A 20,094-nucleotide genomic window follows, 5' to 3' on the forward strand; every position below is an offset into this window, starting at 1 on the left:
ATCTCCATCAACTGATAGGGTAACACGCATACATACATATAGCGGAGCTGGTGTGGTCAACAGAAGCCATAGAACTGCGACGTCGTGCGCACACGATATTGACCTAGCGTCACCCCCGCAGCATTTCTTTGGATGTACATGTTTAAGCTTCTTACCTTAGTTGCGGCCTTTGACTCCTAATAAGTAGACGGCAAGAGACACAATCAAAGTGATTTGTGACGTGTGATGTGTGACGGTACTCAGTGACGTTGTGACACTACGCGTGTGAGATGAGGATCTTCACAAGAACGCGTCTTGACCGCCACCACCATGTCCGACCGCAGCGACCACACGTATCACACCGTCCACCTAAACGCGCCATCGCAAGGAAATGAAGTCGACCTCTCAAGCTTAGAGTACCTCCTAGATGCCTGTTCTGCCAACAAGAAGGGCAAGAAACGTGCTAGGTCGGCGGAGCCCCTCTCTCGCAAACGAGCGCGCTTAGACGCGAAGGACGTGGGGAACACAACTGTGGCGGAGTCAGACAACGTCGCGACCGATACCACGGAGACATGGGTGTATCATCACGTCTTTCATATCGACTTCATTTCATCTGCCGCACCTCGTTTAAGCGAGAATAGCGAGGACGATGAAGACGACGCGATGACGAAATAGACATGGACCGCACAGAGCAGACCGAGTCGAGGACCGAATCAAGTCTTGGTTAGCGAAGCGTTATGCAGACGACCTCCCAACTACTCTCGATCTCGGGAAAGTGCTCCTAGAAGCTCGCAAGCCGTCTCGACGCGTTGCCCCCTCATGCAAGTCTACAGCACATATCCCGAACACTCCTACATATAGACCTGCCTAGCGAGGCTGACGCCTCGATAACAGGACTACGGTCTTCGACACACCCACATATCTCAATTGCTATTTGCGTTTGAGGCACTTAGCAGAGACGGCCGGGCAATATTTCGTGCACCTGTATGTTGACGTTCATGATCCCACCGTTCCCAAGATCGAAGACGATATGCTTCCGTTCACTTTGCGACTGGAAGTCGAGGCTGCCCTCCTGTACTCGAAGATGCTGGAGCCGTTCCCACCATTCGTAAAGGGCACCCAAGTGAGGTCGAAGAAGCACAGCGTCGTGTCTTGCTGCACTACTTCCCGTATACGACCTCGCCTGCATCATTCCAGGGTACGGTCGACATTCCGCTTTTATTCTATCCTCGGACCGCGCCCCACTTGAGTGCCCCAGAACAAGAGGAGCGCTTTCAGCCCGAAGACCTCCTTCCTACCTCCTGCCGTTCCAGCGTCGTAGTGTGGCTTGGTTATTGTCCCGAGAAGGCAAGCAGGTTGATACGCACGGGATGTAACGGATATACCCAATTCGCGGATCCTCCGTTGTTCTGGGATGAAATTCGGGTTAGCGAAGAGACTTTATACCTCAACCGCGTACGAGGACTGCTATCTCGCGAGAAGCCTCAGAACGATGCAGACGCCTTAGGAGGTATCCTCGCCGAAGAACCAGGCCTGGGCAAGACGCTCGAGTGTATTACGCTCATCCTACTCAACCCTTCCGTTGGACGGGGGCCTGCGAAGAAGAGGTGGGACCCCGAGGCGAAAGTATATGTTAAGGAAACAAAGGTTTGCGAAGTCGTTCGATGCTACAGCTATTTGAACTGACGGATGGCACTGTAGACGACGCTCATCGTGACTCCTTCCTCGTTAGCACAACAGTGGGCGGATGAACTCGCGTTACACGCTCCATCCTTGAGAGTCTTGGTCTACGACGGCTGGGCGAAAGTACCCGTCCCCATCACCGAGGCAGCAGCGGCGAGACAACGTGAATCACAATCCTCTCAGAGAGGCAAATCGGTGGCACGCGACGGGAGCAGAGCCAGCTCTAAAGCGCCCAGCTCCGAGAGAGGCAGGAGCAAGCGTGCCAGACAGTCGATACGGAGATGAAGGTGACCAGCAAGTAGGCGAGAACGCTGAGCAGCCCACAAGACGAAGACGTGCTGGACTGGTGCTCGTATGTCAACACGTTCGACGTCTGCATCACACGTATAACGTTCTACAACACGATCTGAGTGTCGCACGAGCACCGCCGACGCGCCCGCGACGAGCAAACGTCAACTACTCTGAGATTGAACGTGCGCGGAGTCCACTGATCATGTGCGAGTGGTATAGGGTCATCATGGACGAGGTGCAGATGGTTGGTGGAGGACAAGCTGAGTACGTACCGTCAAACGGCTTTCATTGGGTCTAGTTGTGCTCAGTGTCGAACAGGGAGATGGTCTCGCTGATTCCGCGACTATCCTCGTTTGCTGTCTCCGGGACTCCCGCGCGAGCGCAAGTGTCTGATCTCATACATGTCCTGCGGTACGTATCGCGGAACTTTGAAATGGGATAGAGCGTCTCATAGGCAAGCAGGTTTCTGCGAATACGCGCTGTGACGGAGAATTCACGCACCTGGCCTCGCTTACTCAAGGCGCCGTATGCCACTGACTTCGCTGATCTATTCAGCAAATATAGCATCAGGTGGGTTTGCATGACAAGCAACATTCATCTCAGTTTGTGCGGAGATTGACCACCATCGCATTGGCTAGGACGGTCAAAGCCGCGGTGAAGCACGAGCTCACCATCCCAAAGCAAACCCGTACCTCGTACCCATCGAATTGGGCCGGGTCGAGCGACACGTAAGTATTATCTTTTATGTCCCGGGATCATGCTCATTGTGGTGGGTTTCAGGTATACGACCAGATGTTCGATGGCGCCCTCTTGGCATTGGGTTTGGATGCCCGAGGGGTCGCTGCAAGGGCTGATTGGGAGGTCGATACAGCCGTCCTGCGTACTTGGCTCAGGAAATTGCGTGGTATCTGTACGCATCCACAGGTTGGCCAGTTGCTCAACGCCGGAGATAGACTACACAAACCAGGTGTGCTCAAGTCTATGGAGGAAGTGCTTGACGTACGTCTTTGTTTGGTCATCGTCGGCGGGATATTAAAGCGCCTTGGGCGTGTTTGTAGGGCATGAGGGACCAGAACTGGAGAAATCTCATGGAGGACCGGCGTAACAGGGTGATTAACAAGGCGCAAGTCACATTCACGCGACCATAGCTGACTATCGACTCTGCACAGATCCAACTCATGTCAACAACTGCTCAGCTGCGTCAGCACCAGGAAGATGACAAGTTTCGCTATCGCTCGGCATTAGACGTCCTGCTTAACGCAGATAGGGAAGCGAATCAGCTCATCAATGACATAAATGCTGCGCTCGCCGAACATGCCGAGAAGGGTGCGGCACTCAAGGCAGAGGCCGCAAGGCTACGAGCAGAACGTGGCCAGGCATCCTCCTCGGTCGACAAAGGGAAGGGGCGAGCGCCTAGCGAGTCCGACCTGACCGATGACGACCTAGACTCCGACGAATACGGCTTGCCTCGCAATCGCGCGGGGGAAGAGCACACTTCGAAGGGCAGCGGACTGCAAAACCGCTTAAGAGACGCTCGTATCTCACTGCACAAGGTGCTATTCCTCAAGGGCGATGTGTATCATGTCCTGGGAGAAGCATATGCCGATGCCGAGAACGAAGCTTACGCCAAAGCGGAAGAATTGAGACGATTGCTGCTCTCAGGTGAGTGGACATGCCTTTTCTTCGGAGAAGCTGTTGAACTCACTGCAATTAGGTACCGAGGAGATGGCTGCAAAGGCTATGACTCTATTGACGAACACTGCGTCGGTCAAGGCACTCAAGGAAACGGAGCTGTATATCAAAGTTCCTTACTGCGAGCCCGGTGGAATCAAATCGGCTGACCTTGTAGGTAGCTGCGACGTTCCGTCCAGTACTGACACTAACGGGGATCACTAGATCGAGGAAGTGCACGAGATAATTGATGAGGTTTTGAATACGCAGTCTGCCCTCCTGTGGAAGTGGAGACAGAAGCTTATCGCCTTGCTCACGCAATCATTGACTCATCAAGACGATGCCGCGGATGGACAAGAGTACGGTCGGAGCTTGGAGACGCAAGGAGAGGCAGAGGCATATCTACAAGCTTATGCGGCACTCATTGCAGACCGCCGCGAAGCTCTGACAGCTGAACGGACTTTACTTGCTACGCACGACGTCCGAGAGACTCACGCTCGACATACGAAAGCGGCCCAACGCGCTTTGGAACCGGACGACATGGTCGAACTTCACCAACTCGATAATCAAGAACAATTGCCGGAGCATGAAGTTCTCCTGAAGACGTTGAACGAGGAGCGAAAGGCGATACTGGAAGAATTTAACAGTGATAGGGCCGTCAGATCGGTTTTGGTCGACCTCAACAATGTTGCCGCTCGCATCGCCAAAGATACTGATCCCGAGAAGATCCTGGCGCGTGAGGCCACCAAGCAATTAAGAAAGCTACTCCTAGAGCAGAGTGCGTTACTGGACTAACATTCATGTGCCTGCGTCGTTCATCGCTTCACAGATAAATTGATGGACAAACTACAGGCCGATCTTGTCCCATTGCGAAGAGCGTTCAACGAGCGCATATCGTAAGTGTGCCCATTGTCGATCACTAATCTGAGTTGACACTGCTATCAGCTATTTTCGACAATTACAAGAGATCTCTGACACAGTCGCAGAGGCTGCATGGGGAGACAGTGTCGAGGTTGCCTTGGCTGACATAGCTCGAGACCAAGCGGAGCTGGAGACGAAGATTACTACTGGGCGCGCTCATCAACGGTACCTTGATAATTTGGCACAGTCCCGCAACGAGAATGAGGAAGATGAGGAAGAGCGCTGCTGCGTTCTCTGTCGATGTGACTTCCTCCGTGGTTACATCACGCAATGGTGCGTTGTGTTGTTTTACTCGTCTGCTCGCCTTCTGGTATTAATTGACTGTGGAAGCGCGCACGTCTTCTGTGAGGTATGTATCCAGTATGATCCGTCTGGGATCTGTTATGCTTAGCATTGCCCACGCTCTAGGCTTGCTTGAAAGAATGGATCTCTCGCAAAGAAGGGAAAGTGTGTCCTGTGTGTCGGGAGAACATCAATCCCAGCCAGTTGCAGCGCTTCTCAATACACAACTCGAAGACAGAACCAGCACCCGTAGCACCGGCCCTCATTCGCAACAACGAAGCTATCCCCAAGTCGCAGCGTCAAACGACTATAACTACATCCCTGCCACTTTATTCGAAGATATCCAGACTATGGAGGCTATCGGAAGTTATGGCAGCAAGATCAATACGTTGTTGAGACATCTCTTGTACTTGAAGGTTGCGGACCCAGGGGCAAAGAGCATTGTATTTTCAGCATGGGCTGATTCACTCCACAGTGCGTATATGTATGGTTCGTTGATAACGAACACTTATTTCTCCTGTCGTGCAGTCATCCAGCATGCTTTGAAGCGCAATGGTGAGCGTTCTGTCTGTATGAGGATCTCGTCCATGCTGACGATCAGGACAGATATATCTTGTTTGCGGATTGATCAACAAAGACGAAAGGAGCATGCAGCGAAGAAGTTCCGCACAGATCCTACTATTGATGTTCTTCTTCTGCATGGGTATGTTCATTTTTCTCTCATGAGTTTGATCGCTCAACATTGCCGTCTATCAGGGAGCGGGAAAATGCGGGGTTGAATGTAACGTGTGCCTCTCGCGTTTTCCTCGTCGAGAGTGTCGTCCACCATGCTTTCGAATTGCAAGGTCGGTGTGCAACCCTCGCGGCGCGAGCACTCGACTGAGATTATTGGTAGCGATTGCACGAATCGACCGTATGGGACAGACCAAACCAACAGAAGGTAAGTCTACATAAACGACACAAATGACGGTCCACAGCTCATGCCATGATCAGTGTATTGCTACTTTGCCGAAGACACAGTAGAGCGAAACATCTTGGATCTGGCTGTTCGACAGGGACAATCGCTGTACACGAAAGACAACTCAGCAGGGACTCTGGACACCTCAACGTTCGCCCTGGCGCCTGGCAAGAACGCGGTCGACGCACCTGCCAAGAGAGCGCAGAAGGGCGATTTTGTTTTCAAGTACGGTACTAGTGCTCGTCGATGTTCCTTGGCTAATCCACATGGCAACTTGTAGGACCGACGATATGCTGGCTATCTTCTTCCCTCACCTATTCGAAGATATTGAATATCTGATCCCACCCGAAGACTCAGTCATAAACGATACCGCCCCCGCCGCCGCATCCTCGCAAGCACGTCAGCAACCATCTGCAAACGCTGAAGCAGGTCCTCCACGTTGCCCTCATAGCCATCCACAGTTTCTTTAGTCTAATTTAATCGTAATGTACAACACGTTCGTAACAAGTGTATATGCCACAGACCACTGAGTGGCTTTAGTGATATCTGTCATGGACACGCTCAATGCATTGGTTTTCTCGCAGTGACCAGACCTTCAGACGCTCCGAGTGTGTCCGATTGATTTGCGACATGTCATCACTAGTACACCGACCTTCCCCCATGTCCTCCCTCGTCTGAGTCCTATTAGTATCAGAGCATGGAACGAATCCCAATACGAAGAGTCCAGAGCGGCCAACTCAAACGCAGAATTTGAATCATGGTTACCCGGTTGTGTCTACTACATACCCGTCCCACTGCAGGAGCCAACCAGTTCGAACTCGAAGGTCGTAGACTTAGCATCATGATGTCGACTGTTGCAGGTCGTAGACTTAGCATCATAATGTCGACTGTTGCACACAGTAAGAAAGAATGGGGCTCGAGCACGTTTGGATCTATCGCTGCGTCCAGGCTCAACGGTGACTCTGAGAGATCAGCTCGCCTGGATACCTTGTGTGCAACCCAACAAATATACCCGAGACTCGCCTTGCTGCGTCAGTTGTCGAGATCCAGAGGATGCGATGGTACCAGACTTCACGCTATTCAGTATTCTTCTGACGTACGGCGGTGTTTCCGTATCCCCTTCCGGGTTGCGGGGTGCCGGCGGCGACGGATTCGGACGGGGATGCGTAGTATGCGTCGGTGTGCGACATCCTCGGGCTGCCCGACGTCCCTGAATATTCTGATTCATTCTCTGCGGATGGACGGGGAATTGAGTGTGTTTATTTGTCTCTTGCTACGCTAGAACGAATTGACGGACGAAGCTAGTGCTGCAGTGTGCGTCTACTGGCACACACCCAGGGCTGATGTGCGGTATCAGCTAGCGTCGGTCCTACCTCGAAGGACTCGACTGAGATCCCACTGTCCTCCCGGCTGCACCGGCGAACAGTGGTTTCCAGGACGCGCCCGCTGATAGAATACGCAGCACCGCAGTCCTACGTGTCTCGTCGTCACGGTGAAGACACCTACATACCCACCTTGCGTCCCCCCACAGCCCCGATATTTCCGTGCGTGCAGAAGTGGGGCACCGTCGTCGGTGGCGACAACGCCGCCGTCTGATCATCATCGCTGCGCCGTTATTAGGTGGTGCGCGCTTGCGGATGACAGGACGGTTGCCGCTTTGAAATGCAATGAGCTGGATGGCGCATCACATACTACCTCGACTCCGGACTATTGCTTGAGTACTGGCCGGATACCTAGGGTGCGCCGCACAGTGTCATTCTCCGGCCTGGGTTTGGTGCGTACGTATGCGCTGTCCCGACGGCGTGCAGGTCGGGCGGATCCTTTGACCGAGCCTCATTTATCGGTACTTCGACGAATCCTGACTCCCTGAGTGAGTATACGCCGTGAGTATGCCGATTGGACGTTCAACGTCCGAATTTACTCACAAAATGGAGGGTCATTGTGCGGTCGCCGCCGGCGGACCAGGGACAAGCGTTTCCGCCGTGAAAAGACAATTATCATCAACGTCCGTAGACCGTCTGATATATAGCGTTCTGGCCGTGGTTGGACGACGTCTGCATGCTAATCTGGGCGACCACCGATCAACAGTGGATTTAAGACGACTGCCACAAGGAGTACATAGAGGGTCCTCGACGTCGAACGTCAAGTCGATGTCCCCGGTCAACTATGGAGCTGCTGAACCATGAACCGGACAAGCCCCGGGGCAGTGTTAGACAGATGGGCGCCGCCAGATTCGCAGTCTGTCGCGCCGTCGCGAAGACAGGCGTACGTGGAGTACTCGAGTCGGTGTGACTTCGAGGTTCCGGTAAATGCTGACGGCACAAGATGGGCGGCGCAGGTCAAGTGGGCAGTGATGTGCAGTCATTAACTCGGACCTGTGTGACAATCTGTTGGTACATTGAACATCATTATTAATAACAGGTTCTGTGAAGCTCGAGCCGAACAGAACTGACGGTAGTGAACGGGAAGAATACTCCGTGTTCAGTTTGAACGGATCATAGCAAACCGCACTCACCGCCTTGGATACCTGCCATGCCGACAATTGCTCTCGCACCACCTGCACGACATCGGCAGAGCAGGCCATCTCTGGCAGATCGACAACTGCGTGCGATCGGTGTACGTATTAGTCGGTGCCCTGTGCTGTACATCATTCGATCACGGCCGCCTGCCACGATCCCGCCGCGGCGCCCTTCGTCGGGTCGTGCGGTTCGGGACTTACGCTTTTAGCGTCGTTCATGCATGTGAACTTTTAGTTTGAGTTATGCGACGCCTGGATTTGCAGCTATTTGCAGTATGTCGCCGCAGGAAGAGATGAGAAGCCTCGGAGACTTGCACCTGAACTTCTCCCCAAACCGTCTCAATCGCAACCCTAAGCTTTGCAGGCTATCTCTTTTCGTCTGCGAAAGGACATCCAGGATCTCCACGGTTCTGGTCTGGCCTCAATGCTTAATGACCGCATCCCTGGCCCGCTCTCTCGCCGCATCCATTCGCCGTTCCGTAGCTAAGTGGCGCATTTAACATAGGACCCGGAGGCGGACCATCTGACAGAAGCCCTATATTAGACGAGCTTAACCAATGTGCTCGCATGACTATTTCTGCGCAATGACAGAAATATACGCGGCCCCCCAGCTGCTCAGCCAAATTTTCAGCAGAAGCTGTACGCCGCTCAACTTGGATCCGACCCACCGGGACCGCGACCATCGGCTCATCTCCGCTCGCGCCCTCAGCGCATCCTCGCCATAGGCCAGGTCCTGCCTAGCTTGATCACAGCACACCGTGACTGAATGCGCCCGCCCCGCACGCGACCCATCGAGATGCCGACTTGCCGACAATCCGAGGTACTAGATTGGGTCCGCGCTTCTGCATCGCAAGTTGGTGACCTCGAGGTTCGACTTCTCTGCAAGCTGTCAACGAGTGTCACTGCAGCCGTGACGAGGGTCCGACCGAACCGGACGACAAAAAACGAACAGAGCAGGCGACGAGCGGGTATTCGAGAGCTCGACTCCGAGAACTGCGATGGTGGTGTCAGCAAGCGCATACGGCTACGGCATGCAGGAAGCTCGGAGGGTGCGCTCGGAGGTCGGACGGCCACAATTCGGCATTCCACAGCGGCGGCGCGCCCCATCTCCGTCCCGCGCACCGAACCTCGACCTCCGAACTGCGAATAGCGGGACGCCGCGCGGGCCACGAAGGGAAAGGTACCCCATCATCGGGCCTTATAGGCGGTACGCTAGCCCGAGCTGCATTCCACCATCCGCCCTCCGAGGCCGTCGCCGCCCGGCATCACGACCAATACCATGTGCATTGTATGTATCTGGGCTGGCGTGTAGCTCCGTGCGCGCCGCGGCCTGGCCTCATGAACGGTATAGATCATGATGCTGTGACCCGCGTGCCACTGGGATTGACGCGCTCCTGCTGTTGAGCAGGGGCGCGTCATCGACAGGAACCCGCACTCCTGTGCTCGCCGCGCCGGGTGTCCATACGCCCTCGCGTTGCCCAGGTGCAGATGAGTACCAGCCCCCGGTCTCCGAGACTCTGTACGAGGGAACGCGACGATTAGACGGACGAGCAGGGCGATCATGCGCTACTCACCCTCGGTGATAGATTGCCCCCACAGACGAAGTGGGTCTACCCTCGTATGGCTCTGGCAGGGTGGGCAGGTTCCTGATTGGCCCTAGGCCTGCGCGGTGCGCTCGGTTGGACGCTCAGTTCGGCAAGATGGTGGCGAGGTGGCAGTGCCGCGGCAGGGTACGGGGAGGATGGCCGGTGCCGCCAGCCCAGTTGTCCTGGGCAATGTTGTGGACTCGCCCGTGCGTCTGTTCGCTGGGTGGAAGGGCCTCGGAAGGACTCCGCCTGCGCCATCGGCCGACTTTGGGGAGCGCGTGAGTCTTGGCAGCGCACCTATGCAGCGTACAGAGTCGCTCGTAGATGCACCCTTCGACAACCTAATCAAACCTGTCAGTAGTCGATTTGCATAACCTGTCCTGGATGTCTGTTCGCCAGCTCGGCATGTCGCGCCACTGCGGGCAGAGTGGATCAGGGTGCCATGTCCGTCGGTGACGATAGCAACTCTAGTCGCGCGGCTGCGCTCTGATGGTGGGGTCGAGTATGCAGAACCCTCGATGGTTGGGGAGGAAGCGGGCGTTTTCGAGGGATGTTATCCGGATTCCGGACATGCGAGCCATTCAGACAGAGCACTTCGTGGTCGCCCGGGGGATGTGGGACATGAATAGCCCGAGTGCTCTCGTGTACGGCGTCAGTGCAACAACCACCCCGAATGACCGTGACGGTCGCCAATGTCTGCCGATGACAATAGCAGCTCTAGTGCTGCGATGGTTGGTCGAGCAGATCTAGCGTCGAGCGCCGGCGACATTGCACATGGCAGGGCCGGGACCGGAGGATCAAGATGGCATCATAGGGGTGTACTTATCTTCGATTGTTGGATGATGCTTATGGCGCCTGGGGACTGCAGAAGGGTGGGCCGGGGGAATCTTCAGAGAGACAAAAAGCGCGATGTGGATGAGACGGCTGGGATCGGGCACCTCGGGGCTTCCGGCAACTCAAGCGGTTCTCTTAGAGGCAAGTCTCGGCGGAGGGCGATCTTGTAGGACACCAGGGTTGCACCAGGGGTCGGACCTGGGGGAGGCGCGGGAGTGCCGAGCACGGGACAAGCCTTGGACGAGCTCACGGAGATAGCGCGGAGAGAGACCCATCAGGTCCGCTATCCGCGGAAACGCGCCGATCCTTGGATCTTTCGGGGCAGGAGGCACGCGTCAGCGGAGGCGCAGGGGGGTTCGCGAGAGAGCTAGCTGATGTCGGATGGCGACCTAGCGCCTCGGCGGGCTCTAGCGTGCGCCTGCAGGCCATCAGCTGGGATTGTTGACGGGTTCTAGCATGCGCGGCGCGCGATGCCTGCGGGATAGCATGGTGAGTGAGGCGGCCGGCAGATGGGCACGGTGGGCGGTGGTGCGTGTTGAGTACGATTGCGATCAGCAGCGAAGGCGTTGAGGCGTCGACGTCGTTGTAGCCGAGCGGACCCGCGCGGGGAGGACGGCCACGCGAGACCCACGCGCTAGATTCGTCCGCGATGGAGGAGTTGAGGGCGAACCGTTTATTTTGGACTCCGAGAATCCTGAGAAGACGAGCGTGCACGGGGAACCTTTCTTGGGTTTGTTCAGAATTCGAACATGCTGACCATTTGCATGAAATGTTTACCGCCGAAAAGTCCAAGAAATCAACTCTAGGTATTTCCGTTCGGGCTCCTGTCGATTAGAGTAGTACTATTAGAGAAAACTTGGATAGTACTATAGAAGACGTGAGACATGAGCGCTTGAGCTCGGTAATGGGAAATCATCGCAATGGGAGAGTGGGGTAGACCGCCGCGCGATCTTCGAGAGTATTAGGGGCGAGAGAGAGGTGTGTAAGTAGCAACGAGTGCGGGGCGCAGCCCTCCGGGCTGCCAGACCCAAAACGAACCACCGGGACCTGTGGGTACGGATGAGCTGCAAGGGCAGGCGGGACAACCGCAGCCGCTTCGTAGCATGATCCTTCACAGGTTGCGGGAGGAATTGGGGAGGAAGCACGTCGAGCCAATGGACTGAAAGGGGAATGCACTTGCCTGAGAGCTGGGAAGCAAGTGGTGAGAAAGCGGAGAGGGTGAGGTGGTTGGGTGAAAAGATGACCGAGGACGAAACTGAGCTCTACATAGGGTGCTTCGTTGGAGGAGAGACGTGGGCGCGCAAAGAGAGCGATGCGCGCCTAAGCCCTGCACTTAGACTACGCTCTGCGCTCGGCTCGTGCCTCGCCTCTCGCAGACCGCCAATGTTCGACGCTTTTGGCTGAACATGCTACAAACAATGCTGGGATTTGGGGTCAAAATCTGATTGAAGCAAGATCTGTTGGCTACGAACACGCTCGGAATATTCAGAGTCCGGAATAAGTGGTTTGCCCCCGGTGGCGGCTTGAGATTTCCGACCCGGAGGAATGGGCACGGCGCATTTGGGACGAGGGTGCTGTTGACGAGGCACGCCCTCGGAGTCCGGTCTTCTGGACCGCGAAAACTATATACCTATAGCAGGCCGACGCGGGCGGAGAAATGCACACGAGCCACGACGCGACTCAGAGTGCAGAGCTGGTGCAGAGCTCGCTCGGTAGCGTATACGTGCAAGTCTCCGTTGCAGACCATAAGAGCCGACGTTCAGTCGGCAGAGCCCAGTGCCAGTGGGACGGGCAGCCACTGCCGAGGTGGTACCATGGCCGTCTTGGCTGGCAGCAGCTGTCAGTTGGTGTTGGACAGGGCTTAATTATCTGACTGACTGACAGGTGGAGAAGACCGTTGGCTGCGCAGAAGCCACTGAACTGGCATCGAAGAGGAAGATGCAGATCATTCCGGCAGCGGACGGACGAGGGCCGTGGTTGAACCTGAAGATGGAGGCGGAAATATCACTGATCTGGGGGAAGGAGCGGACGCCGTGCACGAAGCCCACCGTGCCCGTCCGTTTCTGCGTCGTCGCCGGCCTGGGCCAACTGGACAATGCGCGACCGGCCTCGGCGAGAGTCCGAGGGGTTCCGCTGGAGACGGACGAGCCGACGAGAAATGATGAGGGCGACGGCGTGCGGGTGGTAATGCTGTGACAACAGACGCCTACGCCGGTATGGCTGTGTGGAGGGTCTTGATGTCGGGCAGCGAGCGCCCGCGCGATGGGCCTGTGCCTGTGGGCTGGCGAGCCCAGCCATCGAGGAGGCGTCCAGACGGATGGATGATGTGGCTGGCGGACAGCAGAGGCGGTGCGAGGGCGTGACTGGCGAGAGGGCAGACGCGGAGACGCGCTGGGGCAGCGTCCGCGCCGGAGCGCCTCTGTGCTCATAACTTGTGGACGCCGCCCTCGTCCCTTCCTTTCTTCGTCCACCTCGCGAGAGGCTAATATTTCACATCCATCTGAGCCCGGGCCTCCCCCATATCTCTACCGACCGCCTGATAATCGCCCGTGCTGCGTGCTGCACGCCCAGGTGCACGCTTCCGTCCTCCCGCCCGCACGCACGCCTTCTGACAACGCTCCCGCTCGCTCGCTCGCCCCTTCTGCATGCACGCGTGTTGCCAGCACGACCCATAATGTGAGCCCAACTTCCCATCGATCCTCTCACCGCCCGCCAGCTCACGCGTGCCCCCCAGTTATAGCATCACGACCGTCCTGGCCACGCTCCCTTCCCCGTCCGAAGCATACTACTCGTTCTAATGGACTCGTCAGCACCATATCAGACCGCAGCACTCCACGACCCATCACCGCTCCAGCACACCGCGCCCGCATCGACCTCCTTCCAGCCCACGTACTCCCAGCAGCCCTCCCCGCGCTCCCTCCAGATAGCCACCGGTGCGGCAGGCGCACACGCACCCGAGCCCGAGGAGCAGACCGCCCACCCCCTGCGCTCGCGCGGGCAGCACGAGCTGCTTGCAGACGCGGAGGGGGACCCCTCGCACAGCGACCATGGCGCGGACGCGGCAGCTGCGCCCGACTCCATCGCCCACGCAATGACCCGCGGGCCCGGTCCGCACGGCGGACTCACTAGCCCACTCACGCACAAGGAGCGCGAGCTCCTCAACCACCTCGATCGCCTCAAGTTCTTCCTCGCCACCGCGCCCTCGCGCTGGTCCGGCGACGACCCGTCGTCTGCCGCTGCCGCGGGCCTCCCCGTCGGCCACCCCAGTAGCGCGCACCCTGCGCTGAACCGCTTCCTGCTCCCGAACTCGGAGTATGTGAGCTGCGTGCTTTGGGGCGGCCTGTACCACATCACCGGCACGGACATCGTGCGTGCGCTCGTCTTCCGCTTCGAGGCGTTCGGGCGGCCGGTGCGGAACATGAAGAAGTTCGAAGAGGGGGTGTTCAGTGATCTCCGGAACCTAAAGCCAGGTATGGACGCGTGTCTTGAAGAGCCCAAGGTGAGCACTGCTTCAGTCGCTGGTACTTGCCTCGAGATGCGTGCGTATGCGCGCATACACGGACAGGTTGCGTGGTCGCTGGATGTCTGGGGTCGGTATATGCGCGTATATGAGTAGACGCTGTGATACATCGTCGATCATGCTGCTATACGTGCCCCTAGACGCGCGAGAGGCTTGATTCCAGGTCCTAGACCTCTGGTCTCCACGTTAGAACGGCAATGTGGAGATCGATATGCGCATCGACTGCGTTCGTGTCAAAATCAGTGAGGACCTGGGATCGGAGCCAGCATCTCAACGGGATGCTCTGAACGGACCGTTACGAACCCTGGATGAGAGCTAGGGTTTCCTACTCTTCATCAGGGTTTTGAAGGGTCACTGTTCACAATCCATCTGTTCTTTTCCTTGTCAACGCCACTCGCCAATCGTTCATATGTCCGTCGAAGTGAGAGATACTGACTTAATCTGATCCAGTCGCCCTTCCTCGACCTGCTGTTCAAGTATCAATGCATCCGCACGCAAAAGAAGCAGAAGGTTTTCTACTGGTATGTTCTGGCATCGCACTAACTGCCTCCGCATCCTTGCTCACTCTCCAGAAAGGTTCTCCGTCCCCCACGACCGTCTCTTCCTCGATGCCCTCGAGCGGGATCTCAAGCGTGAGAAGATGGGCATGGAGCCGACCACAGTCGTCGTAGGCGAGCCCGCGCGCTCGTTCACGTATGACTCGAAGCGTTCGCTGTACGAGCAGTTCAGCAAAGCGCAGAGCGGCTCTGACAACGAAAGCGAGCTAGAGGGCCCTGCGCGCCCCAACGAGCAAACGGGCGAGTCCGACGGCGAGTCCGCGAGTGCGTCGGCGCAATCTGACGTGGAATCCGAGGCAGCTCAGGGAACGAAGACGACGAAGAAGTTCGGGCCGGCGTCGCCCTTCTTCTCGATGTTCAGCTTGTTCGAGGGCTCGCCGACGTACAAGCAGCGACGGAAGAAGCTGCATCGCACGCGGCGGACGCCGCCAGACGCATACAGCATGGACGGCTACATGGGCCGGATGCACGAGCCGCACGTCGACCGCTTCGGCCGGGACACATCGCGGATGAGCGCAAGCGAGCTCTTCATGGCGCAGGCGCGGGGCGACTTCGACGGGCAGAGCAACCCGGACCTCATCGCGTCGCAGAAGGAGCGGCAGCGGCGCGCGCTGGAGGCGCAGTTCGCGCTCGCGAACCGGAATCGCTTCGTGGACCCCAACCGCGCGGGGAGCATGCCACAGGCTGCGCTCGCGCACGACATGCAGGCGTCCATGATGATGGAGGGCGGCGGCCAGCCCGCGATGATGCCCGCGTACCCTGGCCACCTGCCCCAGCGCCCTGTACCGCACGCGCGGCACACCTTCCCAAACGCCGACTTCCCGCATCACGCGCGCTCGCTATCACAGCCGTTCCCCAGCTCGAGCGCCGTGCCGTTCGGCGACGTCGACGGGTGGCAGGGCGCGCCCGCGGCTCCCGACATGCTAGCGGAGTCGAGCACGCGCGCGAAGGCGTTCGTCTGCCCGCTCTTCTCGTGCGGGCGCATGTTCAAGCGGATGGAGCACCTCAAGCGGCACCTGCGCACGCACACCCTCGAGCGGCCGTACCAGTGCGACCGCTGCCAGAAGCGCTTCTCGCGCTCGGACAACCTCGCGCAGCACACGCGGACGCACCTCCGTGCTGATGAGGGCGGCGAGCTCGGCCCCGAGGCCGAGCAGGAGCCGGAGGAGAGCGACCAGGATGTGAACGTGAACGACGTGCGGATATACGAGGTCGAGTTTCAGGGCCCGTTGCATGAGGTCCAGGGCGACGAGGAGGGCCTCGTGATGGCGGCGGGTGCGGTGCCAGTCGTCGGTCCCTCCGACGAGGTGCAAGACGGATATTACTCGACGCACTCTATGAACCCCTCACCTGACCAGCAGGGCAACTTCATGCAAACGGAGGGGTCCCCGGGCTCACAATGGGCGACCGTCCGGCCACACTCGAGCATGTCTTACACTGCCGGCCATCCTATGCGCATGTCACCACCGAGTTCGGGATCGCGAACGACTACGGGCTGTCCATGTCGGCGCCGTCACACAAGGCAACGTTCGAACACGGGGCGCTCTACCCCTCGGAGCTCGATGTGGGTGGCCCCGGGCCCATCCGCCGCCATCGCAGCGTCACTCCAGCGCGCTATGGCGAGAACATACGCCGCCCGTACAGCGTTGCGTCCGACCACGGCGTTCCTGCCGGGCGTCCCTACCACCCCTACGCCCACGCGTACTCCGCGGAGTCCAGTCCGATGGCGTCTACCGTTTCTCTTGGCTACAGCGGTGCGGCGCCGATGGCGAACCTCCACCGGGGGCACTCTCGCGCCGGGTCGGCCTCGAGTAACGAGCTGCAGGACCAGATGCGCCAGATGATGACGCTGCAGCAGACGGAGATGGACGTGGACCATACGCAGACCGCGGCGTTCATGCGCGACCCCTTGCTCACCTCGTACACAGCGCCGTTCCGCACGGACTCGCCCATGCAGTACACGACGACGGCGAGCGCGGAGTACGAGCTCGTGAACATGCTCCCCACCGCAGACGCGAGCCAGCAGGTGCCGATGTACGGCCTCTACGGCCTCCCGGAGCAGCAAGGTGACCAATTCTCCACCCAGGCCCCGGTCTCGGATGCATCCTATTCAACATTCGCGCACGGCGACCCTCAGCAGGTCCTCATGTGAACCAACGGAATCGGATTTACAGCAACAAGCTTAATTTATTCTACTGATCTATCCACTAATGCTCCCATCTCTCGCAAGTCTCGACATTCTGGACGCCATCGGTTGTATCTATACAGTAATCGCTGTCGTTATTTCCTCTGCCCTGTCCTGCAAAACGGTTTCCGCGTGTACGGCGTCTCGACACGCAATACCTACTTACTACTTCGCCTAATTATACGCGCCAGACGCGTTTTGTTTTTTTCCACCTACTTGTATATAGCTGTCGTATATTGGTGGCCGGTTGTACCGTATATCTGCTAACTGCACCCTCTCTTTGTTTACATAGTCGAATGCATGTGCACTGCTTTTTGCGTCGAGTGCATTGATTAGCTACAATACAATGGATCGTCCTTCAATACATCTCTTCTTAATACATCGAACGTCGAGCGGCCTGCCACAAGCCTGCCAGTGTCTAATAGTCTGTGCTCAATCATGCGATCTGTCCGTCCCAGACGTATCCTCGGAATACGTTCACCCAGAGCCTCACTTCTCCGCCACCTGAACTCGCCCAACCGCTCCCTGAGAGTCCGGACGTGACATCCAAACCTGCGCCGCCCTCGTCTCGACATACCTCCCCCTCCTCTTCGACTTCATTGACCATTTCTTGGGTGAGGCCGATGGGGAGGGCCTCTTCTCGTGCGACTTCGACGACAGTCTGAGGGCCGGCTAAGGAAGTGACATCAGGAGCAGCAAGCACTCGCGATGTAAGGGAGACGTACCGAGAGAAAGGAGCCCAACGAGGCGCGCAGCAAACGCTGCCTTGGTGTATGGTGGCGTATGCAGAACTGAGAGCCCAGATGCAGGGAAGGTCCGCGTGTGTATCGGAGGGTCGGTATACGGAGGGAGCTGCGGGATGACCTGGAGGAAGGTCGACGGAGGGATGAGGGCTGTCCATTCACACATCAGCACAGACCCTCAACCGAACAGATCGTCCACAAAGTACGCACCGACGCCTCTCGCGCGATTCCACCCTCCCCATACTTCGTCGAGCCCCACCACCCCGCGCTGGCGCATGATGCCCTCGCGCTTCTCCTTCCCGCCGCCGCCCTGCAGGACCCCCGCGAGCTCCCGCGCAAGCTCCTCGATCCACCGCCGCTCGTCGCGGATCATGTCGAGCGTCACGGGCGCGTTCGCCATCTGCAGCCCGAGCTGCGCGAGCGAGGACCGGATGAAGGTCGCCTCCTCCGGCTCGACGGCCTGCGTCGTGAGCACCTCCGCGTTGGCGGGCGTGGGTGATGCGCCTGCGGGGGAAGGGAATGATGGCAGGGCGGCGGCGGTGGCAGTAGAGGTCGAGGACGCGGCGGTGAGCCGCTCGTTGAGGTCTTGCGCGAGCTTGACCATCTCCCGCCACTTGACCGTGAGCGCCTCGAAGTCCTGGAGTGCATCTTCCATATCGGTCTGCGAGCTCGCCGCGGTCGTCTCGACGTTGCGCAGGATGCCATCTAGAGATGGAAGTGTGCTCAGCGAAGTGCAAGGCTCAGTCGGGAGAACGACTCACTGATCCCGGAAAGGCCAGATGTCTGGCCGGTGTGGACTTGTTGCGTGCATGCGAGGTCGCGCTGCTCTGCTAGGCTTCAGCTACATGACGCGCCATAAGCCAAAACCATCAGCAGATGACAGTAAACGAACGTACCTCCCATCCCTTACCAAGCAGGCTCCGGCGAAGTACAGCATAGAACGTCTTGTCGCCTCCCCTACGGAAGCTCAGCCTGATCATCCTCGGATCTGGGCCATCCTTGTCCGGGAGCGGCGAGGTCGGGCGCGATGCAGGAGCTGACTTCGCATGGACCGTCTGAGACGCACGGGGCGGGGCTACCCGCTTGGGCAGCGGCGTGCCGCACATCTCGCACATTGTCAGTGCGGGGTGATTCAGAAAGGTGCATATAGTGCATGATATCTCGTCATTGGGACCTCGGGGTGTCGCGGGTCTGGGTGAGGACGAAGAAGAGGTGGGCACGCGTGCGAGGTGGACGGAGGAGGAGGGTAGGGAGGAGGAGAGAGTCGCGGCGGACGCAGAGGGTTCACCACCGTCAGAGGATGTCGTGGCTGAGCGTGGGACGCCACAGAGAGCACATATACGGGATGCAGCAGGGCTGAGACCTGGTGGGTTGCGGTAGTTGCATACATCGCATGTCCACGACAGGAAAGCGGGGTCTTCGGGCGCCGCCAGGCTCCTTGACGGTCCATCGACCGGCGAAGCGGGAGTCTCGATCGGGTGCAGGTATAGCGTTACTTTGGACGAGCTCGTGAAGAGACCTGCGTAGTACTCCGTCCGGGCAACATGCGCGAGATCCATCTCGAACGAGCGGGTCTCGGGGTGCGACGCATCGATGTAGAACAGGCGATGGGTGGTAGCGAACGCTGTGCCAGATTGGTGAGGGGCTGATTTCTCGGTGCTGAGAAAGTGAAGAGGAATGACGATATCAACACGGTGCGCTCTTAGAGCCATAGGAAAGGAGGAGACAATGGATGGTGGGGGCACATACTGCGTGAGGACACTCACCCATCATATATGCCTATGCCTTCCTGAGTGGCTAGCAGTTCCTCATCCTCGTACAGCAAGGCTTGGACGGGTATCGTCCCGTCTACGCCCTTTGTATAACGCCTGAGACTCATGTGTGCTATACTCTAACTCTGGAGGTGCACTGTCAACACTTCAATGACGAAGAGGCATGCCACGATATATCGTACGCACGATGTTGAACGCCTAACGAATTGTTCTGTTCAATGCGTGTAGAACTAGTAGAAGGTGACCGTGCAGAGCGGTCCAGTGCTATCGCGGCTTTCACAGGTCCTCTATGTAGATGCCTTGATCGACTGGCTGTGGCGATCGATGATATGCAAAGCAAGCCGAGAAGCCCTAGGTTGTCGCTTCATATGCTGCAGACGAGGAGATGAGTCCAGTGAGTCCAAGAGGCTCAGCAGCTTGTGTAGTGAATAACTAGTGGCGCACACGACCGGGCATTTCACGTAGTGGGCGAACAGGTAGCTGCCAGTGTGCGCCGAGTATCAACACCTTAGTCGACGTCGCACAGAGTGGATCGAATATAATCCAGGACCAGAAGTGTCGTGAACGAGAGCCAGATAGATGAGCTCGATCGAC

At 57.7% G+C, this 20,094-nt stretch overlaps 4 protein-coding genes across 4 annotated transcripts; 2 read left to right on the forward strand and 2 right to left on the reverse strand.

Annotated features, from left to right (window-relative positions):
* Nucleotides 1–304: 304 nt before the first annotated feature.
* Nucleotides 305–6,681, forward strand: B0H18DRAFT_1027166 (SNF2 family N-terminal domain-containing protein). Its single transcript, XM_048029862.1, has 30 exons — nucleotides 305–604; nucleotides 675–787; nucleotides 874–963; nucleotides 998–1,087; nucleotides 1,108–1,182; nucleotides 1,293–1,351; nucleotides 1,410–1,626; nucleotides 1,681–1,931; nucleotides 1,982–2,053; nucleotides 2,074–2,217; nucleotides 2,272–2,364; nucleotides 2,416–2,555; nucleotides 2,635–2,681; nucleotides 2,734–2,952; nucleotides 3,012–3,062; nucleotides 3,123–3,615; nucleotides 3,668–3,798; nucleotides 3,850–4,402; nucleotides 4,454–4,520; nucleotides 4,570–4,825; nucleotides 4,954–5,125; nucleotides 5,167–5,301; nucleotides 5,356–5,382; nucleotides 5,434–5,530; nucleotides 5,584–5,672; nucleotides 5,723–5,767; nucleotides 5,821–6,010; nucleotides 6,066–6,312; nucleotides 6,336–6,344; nucleotides 6,377–6,681. The coding sequence occupies exons 1-28, from the start codon at nucleotides 310–312 to the stop codon at nucleotides 6,253–6,255; spliced, it is 4,401 nt and encodes a 1,466-aa protein (XP_047889670.1). The 5' UTR covers nucleotides 305–309; the 3' UTR covers nucleotides 6,256–6,312; nucleotides 6,336–6,344; nucleotides 6,377–6,681.
* B0H18DRAFT_1027168 (uncharacterized protein) lies at nucleotides 6,219–6,681 on the reverse strand (the record flags this gene model as incomplete). Its single annotated transcript, XM_048029863.1, has 1 exon — nucleotides 6,219–6,681. A coding segment is annotated over exon 1 (183 nt), but the record flags the coding sequence as incomplete, so codon positions are not given.
* A 6,839-nt stretch (nucleotides 6,682–13,520) lies between these two features.
* Nucleotides 13,521–17,169, forward strand: B0H18DRAFT_1195355 (STE like transcription factor-domain-containing protein; the record flags this gene model as incomplete). The annotated part of the gene is made up of 4 exons (XM_048036069.1): nucleotides 13,521–14,222; nucleotides 14,694–14,764; nucleotides 14,820–16,075; nucleotides 16,162–17,169. The coding sequence occupies 4 exons, from the start codon at nucleotides 13,521–13,523 to the stop codon at nucleotides 16,950–16,952; spliced, it is 2,820 nt and encodes a 939-aa protein (XP_047889672.1). The 3' UTR covers nucleotides 16,953–17,169.
* A 146-nt stretch (nucleotides 17,170–17,315) lies between these two features.
* Nucleotides 17,316–20,086, reverse strand: B0H18DRAFT_1027187 (EAP30/Vps36 family-domain-containing protein). The gene is made up of 7 exons (XM_048029865.1): nucleotides 19,687–20,086; nucleotides 19,495–19,636; nucleotides 18,625–19,387; nucleotides 18,527–18,558; nucleotides 17,939–18,450; nucleotides 17,711–17,878; nucleotides 17,316–17,657 (listed from the first exon to the last, which is right to left on the reverse strand). The coding sequence occupies exons 2-7, from the start codon at nucleotides 19,605–19,607 to the stop codon at nucleotides 17,422–17,424; spliced, it is 1,824 nt and encodes a 607-aa protein (XP_047889673.1). The 5' UTR covers nucleotides 19,608–19,636; nucleotides 19,687–20,086; the 3' UTR covers nucleotides 17,316–17,421.
* Between the last annotated feature and the right edge of the window lie 8 nt (nucleotides 20,087–20,094).

This window comes from Fomitopsis serialis (genome assembly GCF_022376445.1).
Source record: "Fomitopsis serialis strain Sig1Antser10 chromosome Unknown B0H18scaffold_76, whole genome shotgun sequence".
In the NCBI taxonomy this organism is placed as follows: Eukaryota; Fungi; Basidiomycota; class Agaricomycetes; order Polyporales; family Fomitopsidaceae; genus Fomitopsis; species Fomitopsis serialis.

What these genes read in the sequence shown, in the direction of transcription:
- B0H18DRAFT_1027187 (XM_048029865.1), bottom strand. Translation starts at nt 19,607, where the DNA reads ATGAGTCTCAGGCGTTATACAAAGGGCGTAGACGGGACGATACCCGTC. An exon ending in GGCATAGGCATATATGATGG is followed by an intron (nt 19,388 to 19,494) that starts GTGAGTGTCCTC and finishes TCACTTTCTCAG; the next exon opens with CACCGAGAAATCAGCCCCTC. An exon ending in TGCTTGGTAAGGGATGGGAG is followed by an intron (nt 18,559 to 18,624) that starts GTACGTTCGTTT and finishes GCTGAAGCCTAG; the next exon opens with CAGAGCAGCGCGACCTCGCA.
- B0H18DRAFT_1027166 (XM_048029862.1), top strand. Translation starts at nt 310, where the DNA reads ATGTCCGACCGCAGCGACCACACGTATCACACCGTCCACCTAAACGCG. An exon ending in TGGGCCGGGTCGAGCGACAC is followed by an intron (nt 2,682 to 2,733) that starts GTAAGTATTATC and finishes GGTGGGTTTCAG; the next exon opens with GTATACGACCAGATGTTCGA. An exon ending in GATGTTCTTCTTCTGCATGG is followed by an intron (nt 5,531 to 5,583) that starts GTATGTTCATTT and finishes GCCGTCTATCAG; the next exon opens with GGAGCGGGAAAATGCGGGGT.